The sequence below is a fragment of the Lycium ferocissimum genome, chromosome 1, assembly GCF_029784015.1.
Source record: "Lycium ferocissimum isolate CSIRO_LF1 chromosome 1, AGI_CSIRO_Lferr_CH_V1, whole genome shotgun sequence".
In the NCBI taxonomy this organism is placed as follows: Eukaryota; Viridiplantae; Streptophyta; class Magnoliopsida; order Solanales; family Solanaceae; genus Lycium; species Lycium ferocissimum.
Window position 1 is genome coordinate 9,171,359 of NC_081342.1, and position 18,040 is coordinate 9,189,398.

The 18,040-nt window shown below is 32.2% G+C and overlaps 1 protein-coding gene across 1 annotated transcript; it reads left to right on the forward strand.

The window, feature by feature from the left end:
* The first annotated feature begins 1,405 nt into the window (after positions 1–1,405).
* Positions 1,406–17,767, forward strand: LOC132046672 (uncharacterized). The gene is made up of 8 exons (XM_059437381.1): positions 1,406–1,564; positions 1,670–1,795; positions 1,970–2,053; positions 15,214–15,366; positions 16,654–16,734; positions 16,840–16,965; positions 17,140–17,235; positions 17,448–17,767. The coding sequence occupies exons 1-8, from the start codon at positions 1,489–1,491 to the stop codon at positions 17,522–17,524; spliced, it is 819 nt and encodes a 272-aa protein (XP_059293364.1). The 5' UTR covers positions 1,406–1,488; the 3' UTR covers positions 17,525–17,767.
* The last annotated feature ends 273 nt before the right edge of the window (positions 17,768–18,040 follow it).

The following is an 18,040-nucleotide window of genomic DNA, read 5'->3' on the forward strand; positions in this document are numbered from 1 at the left end:
TAATTTTTCCTTCTTTTGGGTTTTTTTAAATCGGGGAATAATTTTTTGTTTTGATTAAAAAATATTACTTTCCCATTTTTTTATTTTCCCAATTTTCCAAAAATTTTTTATTTTTTTTGTTATTTTGATCGAAAAAAAATTTTTTCCGTTTTTTCCCAAAATTAATTATCATTTAAAATTTTTTTAAAATCCAAATGAATTTCTAAATTTAATTTATCTTTTTGATCATTTTTTTTAAGGGTTTTAATCCTGAAAATAAAATAAAAATTGGATTTGACTAAAAAATTTTTTTTTTGTATTTTTAATTAAATATATTTTGAAAAAATTATTTTTTTGTTTTTAATTTATTTTTTTTTTTTTATATAGTTTAACATCTGAATTTTAATTTTAAAACACTGAGTTAATCTAATTCAATTTAGCTTCGAGATTAGTCAAATTTATTCTCGAAAATTCGAAATGTGTCAAGTAAAAGTGAACGGGGAGAGTAGATTTTTTAATATATTTATAGGATGTAATCACTTGTGATAAGTGCGATTAGTTATCTAGAAGTACGGTATGTGCCCTGGTACAACATGTTAAAATATACAATGAATTCTTACTGTAATCAACTCTGTTGAAGTCAGTTGGATATTTATGCTCTTTGTTCTGTTATAGCCCCTTCAAATGAGTAGACGAATTTTCTTCTGTTTTTTGTTTGTTCTATTTTATTTATGAATGTTCTTCTTAACATTTTAAAACCTATAAGACTTTGTTTGTGGCATTTGTTACCCTCTTCTTCTTTTTTTCTTTCTGTTTAAGGAACTGTCTAGTTTTTATTTATATTTACAGTCGCAAGTGCAGAGATATATAAGCATGTTTGAAGAGTGATTTTGAACTATGGTATCCGATATGGAAAATTTTACCTCGATCAATCACAATTTGTGCTGGCATAAATTCTGATTAAAATTTATAGCTATTAGTATATCCATTATGAGCAAAAAATGAAACAAAACAAATAAAACTAGTGGAAATTCTAGATATGGTGAACAAAGTTCCCTTTTTCATTTGTTTTCATTCCTTTCTTCTCATGTTATCACTGAACTATTTGGTTTCCAAGGGTAGAGTTGCACTTCTGTGATAGTGTAAGTTCTTACACGTTTTATCAAAAGGACACAGAGAATATAAATCTATTAAATGGCAATCTCTATTTTTCAAACTCTTTGACTTCTGATGGATTTTGTTCACATATATTTGCTTAGCCTAATAAAATTGATTGATTCAGAAAGCTATAACACACCATACTATTCCAAAGCCCAGACCAAATCAACATGCTCCACATAGAATTAATGGTTTTATAATCAAATATCATTTTCATTTAGACTTGTTCGAGTTAGATTTTTGTAGCTTAATTGAAATGGTTATCCAAATAAACGATCATGGTGTTTTATTTTCATTCACTGTAGCTTGTAGTCGTTATCTTGATAATGATGTTTTCTTTCTACAGGTACTATGAACTTCTCCTGTGGAGAGAAGGAGGCTCCTGCCCTGGCACCAGATAAACGCTCTAATTCATCGATCTTTGAACGTAATAACAACTTGCTATTCATAAGATTATGCTATACTTTTCGTAATCAGGAATAGTTATTGAAGATTTTGCTGTTAATTTATTTCTTCTGTTGTGATCTTCCAGCTTGCCATTGGGCTGATTGTGGAGGAGGCTCGTGCAATAAGACCTCTTCCGTGACATATTCTTGCGATTGCCAAGAGGGTTATTACAATTTACTCAATCAGACTGCTTTCCCTTGCTTAAAAAAATGTAAGAACCGTGCCTTATGAAGCCACTTCTAATATTCAGATACTAACCAAAACACTGTCCTAATGTACTAATGTAACAATAAATGATATAGAAGTGTGGCCAGATACTTATGACTGCCGATTAGTTTTTATTTAGGAAAAGAATTGACTAGTGATGGTTTGATACATGTAATAGGTGCTCTTGGAATGGATTGTGCTCAGCTGGGGATTGATGTACCGAACAACAACTCGTCTGCTCCTCCTAGTTTGCCTGGTATAGGTACGAATAATTCTTTGAATGTGGCTGTTAATTTATCCTTTCTTTTCTACTCTAATATGTTCGTGTTTCGGATAAAAAGCGTACTGAAATTTCCTGGCTGTGCTTGTATGTAAGTAATCTTTAGTTTCAACATGCAAGACTGCGAGTACTAATGACCCCAAATTTGATAATTATTAATTTAGAATTCATTACTTCAAATTCTTGCCATGCCTCGGTAGGCTGTAGTTTCCATGACTACCCAAATCCATTTGTGGCCTCCATCCGTCTAGTTGATGAAACAAGACACAAGTACACAATTAAACCAAAAATAATTACCAATTGATCAAACTTTATGATCTCAAGGACTCACAACTTCTCTTTATATTGGCTTTTAATGATTTTATTCATGTGATCATTTAATGCCGTCAATCATTCTTACTCGAAAGATGTTACTACGTGAAGATACCAAAGCTCACAATGATCAGTACATGAATTTAAGGAATGCAGGATAATGTGATTACTCATTCCTTATATTATTAGATCAAGAATTTTAAAATGATAGAATTTGAAATTCTTGTGTTTAAGTTACTTATGCTCAAACTATAGGGATAAAAGTCATAACTACCCCAAAACAACAGTTTTAGGTTGATATAATCTATAATATTTTGTGCAATAGATCAGTGGACTTGAAATTTTCGCCCCTTGTCCATTTTACCTACGTGTTTAGTAAATAACCTTTTATTATTTTTTTTAGGACCTTCTAGACCATGATCTAAAGATCTCTTTTGAATAAACTGAAATTCTTATGAGAAAACATTAGATCACCATGCAAAAATTTAGTAAGTTATTGCAAATGTTAGATGACTGTCCAAAATTTGTTTGTAAGGTTTAGCAAAATATAAGAAAACTTTAAACCCGAATGTAACATTGTTCGAAAGTATAATTTTACAAGGGCTATATTTGTACAATTTCCTTAAAATGGAATAAAATCTAAATAGTAACCTTGAAAGGGGATATGTGCGTAAATCACTTGTTTCTTAGCCCACCAGATTGTATGTTATAAGTTGTAACTTGTTTTACTGTCGTTCTTTTTCGATAGGTAAACTTACATGAATAGCTATCCTTTAGTAGATCCTTACCTCTAATAGCTATCTTTTCAATATTACCAATCATAGCTATTATTTAATGAACATATGTATTTTAACGGGTGTATTTGTTTATTTTCAAATACATAGTGATTTTTTTTTGCTTTTATATATTTCAGTGATTTTTTTTTTTTTTGCTATAATGTATTTTTGTGTCTTTTTTTTTTTTATGCATTTCAGTGATTTTTTTTTTTTTGATGTATTTCAGTGGCTTTTTTTTTATGTATTTCTTTGATGTATTTCAAATATATTGTGTACATTCTAACTACATATGAAGCCAAATACATTCAAATTTTTATGTATTTGAATGGATTTCAACAAATACATTCAGATACAAGACAAAAAAATTCAAATACATGACAAATACATTAAAAAAACAGTGTGTTTGGCTATTAAAAATACACTCAAAAATACACTCAAAAAATATAAACACAAATACATTAAAAAACAGTGTATTTGTGAGATGTAAATTTTTTGAATGTATTTGTATTTGACTTTTAACAAATACACACAAAAATACAAAAAATACACATGGCAAATCTACACACCACCACCGCTCAAAACCCTAATACCAAAAAACCCTAAAAATTCCTTAAACTTATGTAGTATTCGATTGCAACTTTTGTCTATTTAGTAGAAAAACGTTAAATGCTAAGCCAAAGCAAAAAGCCACAACAAGAATGGCCACCAAAACACCTAACTATTGATTTGGACGGCCTATTCACTCCATTCTTGTTCAACAACAAGTCACCACATAGAGGTGAGCACGAAGGGAGAGGGAGAAGAGAGAGAGAGAGGCGGTCTAAAAGATTTTTAGGGTTTTGAGAAATGAAAAATGCTGGGTAGTGATTGGGAAAAAAGAAAGATATGGGTATGTATATATAGCTACCAATTGTAATTTAGAAAAGTTAATTAGCTACTAAATATAATTAAATAAAAGGATAGTTAATATGAATAATTGTTAGCTGCTAAAAAAAATTCCTTTTCGGACAATAGCCCCAAAACAAAAAAGGAACAGCAGACTAAAGTCTCATAGTAATCGATCTTGGATTACCACTCGATAGACCCATCCTATGCAGGTGCAGAGCCAGGTTGGAGCAAGGTTCATTAAAACCTCCTTCCACGGAAAAAAAAATAACACCGTATATGTAAGAAAATTATTTTTTATGTATATATAGTAGACAATCACCGCTTTTTCCATATTTTCCCCTTTTTAAAATTCTGATCAGATTCATCTTTGTAAATTTAATATGATAAATAGAGAACTCCGATTTTTCACTTCTATTGGATCCTCCCTATCTCCTAATCGAGCTTACGTAGGTAGATGATGCTGGTAGGACCGATAGTCACTATGTGGGATGGGGCCCTTTCCAAGGCTATGGCCATCAAAATGGGCCAGCTCAATCCTCATGGGCTGCAAAATTTGATGGACTAGGCAGGCGGGTCCATCTTCGAAAGGACTTTAAAATGGTAAGCCCAACCTAACCTTATGGGCCACTGGCTAGAGAGGTCATTTTTTCAATCTTTTTCTTATAAGATTTTCCCCCAATCTGAATGTACTACGTTTCAGTTAATGCCAATTAACAAGCAAAAAACGTAGCAGAAATGAGATCCTAAGTAGGGTGTTTTAGGGGTCTCAGGCTCTGATAACAGGAACATAAGATCCAATAGAAAAAAGATATACTCGAATAACAATCATATATCTATACATGTAAAACAATAAAAATGAGTCCAAAAGATATACTTTTATACAACTGAAGATGAACAAGGTTAGAAATTTTAAACCAAAAAAGTATGTAAAGAGAAAATTCAAATTGAACTACGAAGTAAACTATTTCAAGAAATAATAACCAGAAACTCAACTGAAAAGACTTAACTTATTTGACAGTGTGCAACAACGTAAGACTTGTCCCCTTATTTTTACCTCTTTCTTTTAAATGCTACAAATTTGAATTAGTACATTTTTTCCTTTTGGCCCATGGGCCAGCCTCGGTCAACTTTGGATATACATTTCTAAATTTTTTACTGGTGAAAATACGAAAGGCGATTATAAAGTGGATGCTCTCACCAACAAAACTAATTTCCTTGTTGGATATACTTTAGGAAGTTAAAAGGTACAAAATATAAGATATGAAAAAGATGAAGAAAACCCTGAATTTTCAATTTTACACATTTTCAACCGCAACCATGACGATTTCTTGCGGAATATATTATTTGAAATAAAATGGAGTCTTAATCATCTAGACTTCGTATAGAGGCTTGCATCTCATTTTTCATTTAAAAAATTGGTCTAAATATAACGAGGTATGGAAAACGCCATGATTTAATTATTCAAAGAAAAGAGCGTTACATCTAGAATTTTGAAGGAATTAAAATTGGTGTGCTAAGAACGACTGTCATTTTGTCTAATTAAGTGGCTTAAAAAATGCCTTGACCATATCTACAATTAATGTGAGCGCGAGACTATTTCAAAAGTCCGCTAACGAGTAACGACTAGACAAGATCTAGATTTCTAGTGCCGATTTATTAATTAGCTTCATGTGACTTTACCTTCAAAAAAATATTCAATTCTCTCAGGGGCGATTTAGGCTCTTTTGTTCGTTTGCTTTTAATTATTTAAATCTTTATTATTAGGTCTGTTTTTTTAGGTCTAAATCTTGATCACTAAATACATTTATTTTGTTTGTAATTTTACAACCATTTAATTGGTTTGAATAAATCTAAATGATTAAGATTTATAACAATGTTTTAATTTAATTAAGATGTCTATTCGATGAATTCTACAAAAAAAATACAGTAACAGTTTACCATTATTCCATCGCTTTCACCGCTAACCAACCTTCACATCGTCCACCATTATCAATTACCACCACCCACAACCAGCCGATCACACAGTCAGTCGTCGTCACCACTAGCCATCATTTACATCGCCACCGACCAAATTTCCACAATATCTACTATTGCACTACCAATAATCATCACCATCATTATAATGTCACCGATCACCACTATCATTCACCACCATCTATAACTATCAATATTATTTAACTTTAACACAATTATCAGTCGCCACTATCATGTTAAGAATATCTTTGAACTAGTTTAACCTAACACAACTATATTCCAATCTAGTAATATGTAAGATATTTACATTATCCACATATGTTATGACCTTCCAAATTTTCTCATAACTAAATCTTCTGGTGATGAGCATATCAACCATATTCTTTGCATCTGAGAAGATTTGAGCTTCTTTCCAACTATATTTAATCGCATATTGAAATTGCTTTCCTAATGACTAAGGCTTCGCCAATTATAACCTTCTTAAATGAGTAGTTTATGAGTAATAATGACGATACCTTTTTTTAGAATAGTAAATTAAAGATGACAACGTGTTTTCTTAGATTTTTAAATAACAATATATTTTGAACTGTTGTGAAATCATTCTTAAGAGTTAGTACAATATATCAAAAATGAAGCAAGAACACTAAAGAGATAGAGAGACAAGAGATGAGAGCTTTCTTATTCATCCCAATATGTTTCAAGTGTTGTTCAAGTGTTGTTCAAGTGTCTCCCATATGAAAAACTTATGCTCTATTTATAAAACGTAGCATTCAATATATGAGATAATGGAAGAACCATTAAGATGGTGGAAGATAATGGAAGAACCATTAAGATGGTGGAAGATCCATTAAGATGGGAAGATGATGGAAGAAGCATTATATTTGTGTAATGGACATCCATACTATATTTCATAACACTCCCCCTTGGATGTCCACGTGTCTTCGTTACGCATTATTTGTATACAAAAACCTTCGATCCCAATGGGATAAAATCTCTGAAAGGAAAAAAGAGTGCGGCGCGTATTTTCTCTCCCCCGATGAAAAGATCACTTTAATTCTCGAATCATATATCTTGTATTCAAATGTCGAGGTTGGTAATGCTTTAGTGAACGGTATCCGCCAAATTATCGATCGAGCGAATTTGTTGAACATCTATCTCACCTTTCTTTTCAAGATCATGAGTAAAAAAAGAACTTTGGTGAAATATGTTTTGTTCTATCTCTTTTAATGTATCTGAAGATTATCTTCGTACAATATAGGCTGGAATATCCCTTTTCAAAAAAAACCACACATTTTTAAGAATGTTGAGTCATTGATCTCAACCAAACACACCCCCCGACTAGGCTTACCATGAATGGCTATTATCTCCGTGATTTGAAGAAGTGGCCTATTGTTTGTTTCATTGAACGCCATGATATAGGCGATATGTAAATAAATAACTAGATCGGGTTTCATGTGGTAAGATAAATATCTCGTAATACGGCATTGCTAGATTAAAAACCTTGCTAGGGAAAAGGTGGGACAAAACCTCGGCTTAAGGAAAAAGTACGAGCGCGTATTATACCCCCGATTAAAGTATCGCTTAATTTTTGGAGACAACACATCCAAATCTTGTATATCAACTTCTCAAATGTCGAGGTTAGCATTTTTTGAACATGTCCGTCAACTTATCAATCGAGCGTATTTGTTGAAAACCTATTTCACCTTCGTTGAAAATCATGTCTCGAAAAGAACTTTGAGGAATGTGTTGTATTTTGTCTCCTTTGTTATTTCCTTCTTTCAATTGCGCTATGCCTATTGTTGAAATCTTCATTTCCAAATAAACATCATATTATTGCAAAATGTATTGAATTATTGATCTCGGCGGACACGTATTCTTGAATTGCTTTGTATAAGTATCAACAATTGACTACCATGTCGAACGTCATAGTGTGGCGGTATCCTCGCATGCAAATCGATTTTGCGAAGCCAAACTTCATGTAATAATACAAATAATGCCATGCATTTACATAACCAACAAAACCTTGATAATAATTGTTAGGACAAACAAATCTATATTAATAATTTCCTTTGCGGTGCAATAAAATAAATCATTATCATTAGGTCAACATGATGTTTATTTATATTTATGTCACAACTTGAGTGCTCAATGGAATCGCTTTAACCTATATAAAGATTTGTGAAGCTTTATTTTCGTAAACCTTAAATGCTTAAACCAATTTAAATCCCTACGGATTTTCTTTCGTCTCTGTATAGCCATATTGACAACAATGAATTATACGCATTCAAAATTTTCATATATTGCCGGACGATAAAAGATGATGAGAATACATACCCTCCTTACAATTTTGCGAAAAATCTTTACACCACAAGGCACAAGCCGTACTTTATTTTTACGGTTTATTTCTCATTTTACTTTTCGCACAAGAATCCATTTGACGACATTATACTTGAGGTCATGGACTATAAAACATCACTTTTCAAAGTGAACTAAAATATATTGAATTGCGTATTTTATTTGACCAATCATTATATCTGGATATTCTTTGTGATTTGAATTCAAGATCTCATCACCATTATAATGTTGAGCGCTACATTATTTCAAAGATACCGTCGACGGTATTTGATATCGGTTTAATGTGACATAATTTATCGAGATCTCTTCATTTTTCATCAATTTCGAAAACCTTTCCCAAGGTTTTATAAAGTATTTATGTCGTGGTGCTTTTTTAAAGCACTTGCCTCGATTAGTATGACCATCTTGATCATTTGCTCCTCTCCTTCTTTAAGGAGTTTTATCTTTGGAACCAATTGGTCTATCGCCATAGACTCATCCTTTACGGACTTTATTCTAATTGGAGCATTTGCAGCGAAGATTTAATATTCACTTTTGGGTCAGCAAATGCGTCTAGCAATTTACTTGAATTATCTTTTAAACAAGGATCATACCAGCGATAATTCATTACATATACCTTATTTTCCAATCGCTTATCATCCAGCTCCCCCTAATGTTAGGTAATCTAACATTTACCTCCCAACCTTATTTGGGGACCCATCTATGTTTTTGTGGTGTAGCAATTAAATCATATACCACACATTCAAATTTTTAGATGGAAATTATTTGTTCCGACCTTCAACCAATTATGATAGGGAACTTATTATAACTTGTTTGCTTGATGCGTACATATCTTTCTACATATTAAATAACATATCTCGTCCCAAATTTCTTTTGGGAGTTTTGTTCTCATAACCAATTGAGCTATAATTGGAGGCATACAATTTACGCTAAACCAACTTTGATATAAACCAATTATCAACATAATTTCATAGTTTGAAACTAATATAACAATTTGAGCAAACAATCTTGCAAAAACCAAATTGCAAGTTGATACAAATGCACATGCGACCATAACATAGATGCATCTATTAAAACCATATAATAGTAAACCGGTCCACATAGCGGATGTGGGCTCATTATATATATATATATATACCTTTTATACGTTCCAAAATCATGGGATACAATCCCAAACTTAGGCTTCAGAATTAATCAATTTTTCATCATGAGAACAAAGCTGACACAAGAGAATTCTTGAAGAATATTTTATTTCTTCAATAAATAACCACACGAATTCTCAATTATTTTCGAATCACATTTGACCTCTATAGCCAACCGGTCATGCCAACTTCCGTAGCATGTGATTCCATCATGCTTGTATTTATGTAGTACAAACTCGGAGGAAAAACACATATATTTTGTTTACCCGCTATAGTCATAGTAATATGAAGATATTAAACCTTACCGTAATTTGTGTAGTCTCATTATAATTCATATTTGGTTGAAACTTAAAAAGTTTCTTTTGAGACTTACTACAACACCAATATTATGAACAATTTCATTCCTCCGGGTAGTAACAAATTAGCTTTTCCCGAGCTCCCAAATTTTGTACTGCCACATATTTCATAACACCATCCATATGGTGAATCTCCTTTTAGGGATAATTGCCATTATGGTCATAGTCAAACCTTTATAAGCAAAACTTATTTCTTACTTTTTCCTTTGGTAATTTATGATAAGACATACCACAATATTTGTGACATACAAAAGTACGTGACCAATGACCTTTTGTTCCAAAATAAATTTTTTTTTATATTGTCTCAAACCTCCCGAGGTGTATTTATCCAACCATACACAGCACGTCCTTATCCATCATTTTACACATTTCACTATAAAAATGGGTGAGCATTCATAAATCACAAGTCACATTCTTTTCAAGGAATGGACTATAGTCATATATATACGTGCTTCATAAATTTTCTTATAAGCCCATTCTCATGCCTTGACATTTTTTCAAAATTATATGACTCACCTCAACATCACCTTGAATTGTATTCTTTTGATGGAGGATTTATAAAATTTTAATCAAGTTAGGTCGCACGACAACCTTCACATCTAATGACCTTTCTTAGCATATTGATGACAAAAATTACCTTCACCTTTATTAGGACCATTTTGAGAACCCATAATGTTCTTCCTTTTATAATTATCACAATGATGATTATTATTATTTTTAGTCCATTGGCACACCCACATTCATTCACATATTTAACCATTTGTCTTCTTTCGGACTTATTATGCACTACCACATTCCCTCAACGTGGAGCATATCAAGTGGAACGGCCTTTATGATTTTTTTTTTTTCATCAAATACAGATTATTTTGCTTTAGTCATCTACACCATTAATATAGTGCATCGGGACTCAAACCCAACGGCTTATCCATATAAAGGCGTGTTAGGCCATAAATCGATGGTATTCAAACCAAACATCTAATAATCATGGTGCACCGAGACTTTAACCCGATGTCTTATCCTCATGGTGCGGTAGGACTTGAATCCACCGTCTTACCCTCAACCAATGACATAATGGGCCAAATTACAATGAAATTCACCCTTGAGCCTTTACAAATAGTACCACTTTAGAATTAAGTTTCAGTGAAACGTTTGTCACTTATAAATCAAATAAATAAATTTAGAAGATAATGTAAAGAAACGTGATTTACCTAGATTTACATATCACGTCCAAATACTTAAACAATAAAAGTACCATCAAAATATGATGAATAAATATGTAGGGTATCAACAAGAATTAGTCGGCTGGCCGAAGGACATCCTCCAACAGAGAAAGTATATTTTATTTTCACTGATAAACCTTAGAGCAACTGTTGCGGAAATAAAAAAATTACCGCATGTAATATCCAGATTTTTTTTCTTCAAATCAACAGTAGCTTTAAGCTTTATGGTTATCCAACATCGTGAGTCACAAAACAATTTTAACAATGCCCATGTAATTAATACTCGTATTAGCTCTCTGCCATAAGATTCTTGTTTTAGCCATTCAAATAATAATCAATATATCATAGTAACCAAACTTAACAGATAATGGAGTTAAGATTATGGGCAATTAAGAGAAAACTGAAATATTTAATCAATATCAAAAGAAAACATTATCAGGTGCACGTCTCGGGCCATGTAGAAACAGCCTATTGATACATGAAGGGTCATATATACTTCACATAGACTTCACAAGAAGCAAACAGTAACGGAAACATTACCGTTAAGAGTTTCGATTCCTCATATGCAATCTCTCTTATATTAATGCTATTCCTGATTGAAGAAAACAACTGTTTCTTGTATCTTTCGTCTCCTTTAGGCAGTGAGAGGGAAATAAAAGTAGCAAATATACTGTACTTAGTTAGAGCCTCGTTACTGTGACTTCTTCATTAATCCTGTAATATAAAATCAAACTCAAAAAAGAGAAATTAGGAAGTCAGTCGATAACGTGTTGTGAAATCATTCTTAAGAGTTAGTACAATATATCAAAATAAGCAGTTAACACTAAAGAGATAGAGAGACAAGAGATGAGAGCTTTCTTATTCATCCCAATATGTTTCAAGTGTTGTTCAAGTGTTGTTCAAGTGTCTCCCATATGAAAAACTTATGCCTCTATTTATAGTGCTACATATGCATTCAATATATGAGATAATGGAAGAACCATTAAGATGGTGGAAGATAATGGAAGAACCATTAAGATGGTGGAAGATCCATTAAGATGGTGGAAGATGATGGAAGAAGCATTATATTTGTGTAATGGACATCCATACTCTATATTTCATAACATGAACCAATTTTTTTTTTCACTAAAGCAACAATAATCATAATCGGAGAGAGTATTACTTTCTACTTTACGAGTACAAAACTCATTGTTACCATATGCTTTTTGTCTAGCTTCTCCTACCCGAACCTCCACGTCCACCGCCAGGAAAAAAGGGGAAAAGGGAAGAAAAAGACGTGACTAAGTTACGACATTGAAAAGATAATGCATTTTTTTGTTCTAATTTATGTGATATTCAAACAAAATTTAAGAAATACAGGACACATAATTTTAAAATATATAGTTCAAAATAAATTTTAAATATTTGTATGAATGTAAATCATCTCATTCTGAGTGAAATGGAAAATTTGAAGTTATATTACTTTTAAATATAAGAATGTGATATTCTTTTAAAACATATTAGAAAGGAAAGTGTGACACATTTATCGGAGTAAATGGAGTATAAAATTGAATGGTGATGTGTGAAAGTGAAAGTGGGAGGAAGCTATATAATTAGATATCCTTCTAGAGTTAGCCAAATGCTATGCATGAAGAGGTATGTTTATGAATAGTCTAATAGTGCCCACCATATGGTTGTCAGCTACCTCAACCTAATCTATGAATTGCTGCCTTTCATTAATGACAATTAGGGGGAAGGAGGAAAAATATTATCCAATGCACACTTCGAGCGATGTTATTGAAATCATGGATTGAACTGTATTCTCACAAACAACGCATTGAATTTCTCTTTGGTGTTATATAGACTAAAGAATAACTTCAATTCTAGAGCTATGTAGATTGTAGAGAACAAAATCACATCAATTGGATCTAAACAAAAGCTTGTTGAGATTAAAATCAAGGATGTGTGTGGTATAGAGGAAAATATTTTTAGTGAGAAAAATATTTTTAAGTTTGGTCAATCAAAATATTATGAAAATATTTTTTGTAGGGAAAATTTTCTTCCCTAATGGGGAGTAGGGAAATTAAAACAAGGTACATAAATCATATTTCACGTTGATATCTCCTTCCGAACCCCACCACTCCCGGACTCCACACGACCCTAGCTTCACCTCCACCCCACCACCCATCACTCATATCCTTCATAGTGTTTGCCAAGATTATATATAAATATTCTTGAAATAATATTTTTTGATTACTTACTAAATACTAGTAGAAAATAAATTTTAAAAGTCACTTATTTAATTTTCCAAAGAAAACATTTCCGTCGTGCCGAGCGCACCCTAAATCTATACGGACTATACCCCATTTCTAACTAGATACTTCCTTCTTTTACTGTTCTTTTTCCTGTGTAGATAGATACTGTGGGAGGGTGAATGAATTTCTAAATAGAAAAACAAAAAAAATTCTAACACGTTGTAGAACTTCACCCCCTCACCACGGAGACATACAGGCGAAAGTCTTCCACACTGAATTTAATTCCCACAGCATTAAAAAAAGTCAAAATATATTTATTTGTTTAGGTAGAGCTCAACGAATTGGTAGGTATACGGCATGTGATGGGTATTAATTTCGTTCAAATCTAATATTCTTCAAATGTACACAAAATCACATCCAAATAAAAATCTTGCGAGTACCATGGACGCCTGCAAGAATTTTCAACTACATAAATTAAAAGGTATGAATTTTTTTCCAAAATTATCCCTATCAAACAAGTAATTAAACAACAACTCCCCCGTACAAAGACGAAAATTTTACAAAAATAATCTCGTAATGTTACTAATTAAGTCTAAAATAATCACTTACATATACTTCTGTGCAATTTTGATTCTAAATTTGTCGAAAATTAGCTCGTTTTGTCACCATTAAATGTTTAACAAATTTTGGTTGTGAAATATAAAGGGAACTCTGATTGCCCCAACGCCAACGACTCACTTTTTCCTAATCTTGACCAAATAGGAAATAACTAATAAAATTATTTTCTAAAATATAAATATGTCATTCTTCTTAAAATTTAAATTACAAAGAAATGGACTTAAATTATATGCACAGGTAATATAAATACTTTTTCAAACTATCAGTATATTTTGGCCTTTTTATAGAAGATTGCTTTTCTTTATTGGGATTATCAATTAATGTTTGCATAAAGAATTATCCACGATTACAACCTTTTAAGTAATTTGATGATAGTGTGCCTTTTTCTTAGGCAGTCAATATAAAGAATTTATACACAAAAAAGAAATAATATAATACTTCCCCGTTTTAATTTGTTTGTCTACTTTTAACTTGACACGAAATTTAAAAAAATAACGAAGACTTTTTAATTTTGTGCTCTTAAAATAAGGATCTCTAGAATGTAGTAAAATAATTTTTTAAATTTGTCAGGTGAAAAGTTTTTTTTTTTTTTTTTTTAATTGACTTAAACAAAAGGAAAAAGGACAAGTCTTAGGGAAGTCCTAATTTGTACTAAGTTGTAAGTGTTTCAGCGTAATCTAAGGCAGTAAAGCAGTAGTCAACTGCCAACGACTCAGTTTGTTCCCAATAATAATCATCAAAAGCTTAATTCATCTCTTAGCCTCCCCACACATGACCACCACTTTATAGTACTGTAGTATTATTTTTCTGACTTCATACGTCTTCAGAAACTTCCATTTGAAAAGCAAAGTAAAACCGTCCATTTAATACCCCCAAAAAATAACATAAACCCATCAAACTTCTTCTTGTTCATTCATCTTCTTCAGTTCTTCCTTCTCTAGCTGATTCTTGATTAGCTATGGCTTCAATTCATATAATTACAGTTTGCTCTCTAATTTTTGTTCTTCTACCAATATGGTCCACTGCGAGCAATGCTCTGCCACCTATCTTCTCCCCTATCTTTAGTAATTCTCAAAATTTCACCCTTTTTTCTTTATTTTTACCCCCCCCCCCCCAATTAAGAACTTTAGTGAAAGTTTTGATTTTTATGAACTGGGGTGTTCTTAATTTTGCCTTTTTGTTTTATTCTTTGATTTGGGTTACGTGAAAGATTCGATCTTGGTGTATATTTTAATGATTATTTTTGTTGTTGTTGTGGTATTTACAGAGAATGTGTGTAAAGAAATGAATTGTGGAAAAGGTACTTGCAAATCTTCAAATTCTACTTTTGGATTCGCATGTGAATGTGAACCTGGCTGGAGGCAAACTCGTTCAGAAAACGATAATTTCTTCAAGTTTCTTCCTTGTGTAGTTCCCAACTGTAAGTCCCGTTTCTACAAAGAACTCATGTTAATATACAATAGTAGCTAGATTCATGCATTTCTAGATATTTAATACTTTGTCGGTTCACTTTTACTTGTCACATTTCGCTTCTCGAGAGTTAAACTATATGGATTTTGACCATCAAAGATGTATGACTTGCAATTTATAGTATTTTTTGGTATAGTCTCGAACATCTGCATTTTAATTTTAAAACACTGAGTTAATCTAATTTAATTTAGCTTCGAGATTAGTCAAGTTAACTCTCGAGAAGCGAAATTGTCAAGTAAAAGTGAACGGAGAGAGTAGATTTTTTAATATATTTATAGGATGTAATCACTTGTGATAAGTATGAATTAGTTATCTAGAAGTACGGTATATGACCTGGTACAACATGTTAAAATGTACAATGGTTGAAGTCAGTTGGATATTTATGCTCTTTGTTCTGTTATAGCCCCTTCAAATGAGTAGACGAATTTTCTTCTGTTTTTTGTTTGTTCAATTTTATTTATGAATGTTCTTCTTATCATTTAAAACCTATGAGACTTTGTTTGTGGCATTTGTTACCCTCTTCTTCTTTTTTTTTCCTTTCTGTTTAAGGAACTGTCTAGTTTTTATTTATATTTATAGTCGCAAGTGCAGAGATATATAAGCTTGTTTGAAGAGTGATTTTGAACTATGATATCCAATATGGAAAATTTTACCTCGATCAATCATAATTTGTGCTGGCATGAATTCTGATTAAAGTTTATAGTTATTAGTATATCCATTATGAGCAAAAAATCAAACAAAACTAGTGGATATTCTAGATATGGTGAACAAAGTTCCCTTTTTCATTTGTTTTCATTCCTTTCTTCTCATGTTATCACTGAACTATTTGGTTTCCAAGGGTAGAGTTGCACTTCTGTGATAGTGAAAGTTCTTACACGTTTTATCAAAAGGACACAGAGAATATAAATCTATTAAATGGCAATCTCTATTTGTCTCACTCTTTGACTTCTGATGGATTTTGTTCACATCTATTTGCTTAGCCTAATAAAATTCATTGATTCAGAAAGCTACAACACCATACTATTCCAAAGCCCAGACCAAATCAACATGCTCCACATAGAAAACAACCCTAGCAAGTAATGGTTTTATAGTCAAATATCATTTTCATTTAGACTTGTTCGAGTTAGATTTTGGTAGCTTAATTGAAATGGTTGTCCAAATAAACGATCATGGTGTTTTATTTTCATTCACTGTAGCTTGTAGTCGTTATCTTGATAATGATGTTTTCTTTCTACAGGTACTATGAACTTCTCCTGTGGAGAGAAGGAGGCTCCTGCCCCAGCACCAGATAAACGCTCTAATTCATCCATCTTTGAACGTAATAACAACTTGCTATTCATAAGATTATGCTATGCTTTTCGTAATCAGGAATAGTTACTGAAGATTTTGCTATTAATTTATATCTTCTGTTGTGATCTTCCAGCCTGCTATTGGGCTAATTGTGGAGGAGGCTCGTGCAATAAGACCTCTCCCATGACATATTCTTGCGATTGCCAAGAGGGATATTACAATTTACTCAATCAGACTGCTTTCCCTTGCTTCAAAAAATGTAAGAACCATGCCTTATGAAACCACTTCTAATATTCAGATACTAACCAAAACAGTGTCCTAATGTACTAATGTAACAATAAATGATATAGAAGTGTGGCCAGATAGTTATGAATGCCGATTAGTTTTTATTTAGGAAAAGAATTGACTAGTGACGGTTTGATACATGTAATAGGTGCTCTTGGAATGGATTGTGCTCAGCTGGGGATTGATGTAATGAACAACAACTCGTCTCCACCTCCTAGTTTGCCTGATAACAGCAAAAGTATAGGTACGAATAATTCTTTGAATGTGGCTGTTAACTTATCCTTTCTTTTGTACTCTAATATGCTCGTGTTTCGGGTAAAAAGCATACTGAAATTTCCTGGCTGTGCTTGTATGTAAGTAATCTTTAGTTTCAACATGCAAGGCTGCGAGTACTAATGACCCCAAATTTGATTTAATTCCACTTCTTTCTTTTTTTCTCTTGTTCGTGTAAAACAGCTATTTCATTTTTTGGTGGTGGCTATGGCTGGTTGATCATCACAGTTGCATCTATGGCTGCAGTTTTGTTGATATAATTACACCTGCGTTGATGAATAAGCAAAATATTTTGCAGCTGGTTTTGGCTTAGGGGTTATCATATTTGTTAATCCGATACGAGTGATTTAGATAATTTTGCTTTGTTATATAGGTAGTTAGGAGATTCCACTTATGCCATTGAGCTTTTTGTATACCCTGTATATAGCATTCTGGGGTTGATTATTTTTGGATTTGTGAGACATTACTCAATTTGATTGGAAGATTGAACCATCTGCACTTCTTATGGTCTTGTAGTCCTTAATTTACTTACATTTTTTCTAAGGAAAGAGGAGTAAGAAATTGTTTGTCTATGTCTTCAAGCAATGATGCTAGTGAGTATAAAGGCACATACATGTCTATGCTTTATTCTTAGAATCTGAGACAATGTACTCATAAAAGAGCCCAAAAATGGATAAATTGTTCCCAAAATTTCAAGAGCTTTCTTTTTCAGTTAAGTTTGGGCTTTTCATGAGAATTTTTTGATGAAATGACCCTTAGATGCAGCTATTCGGCCA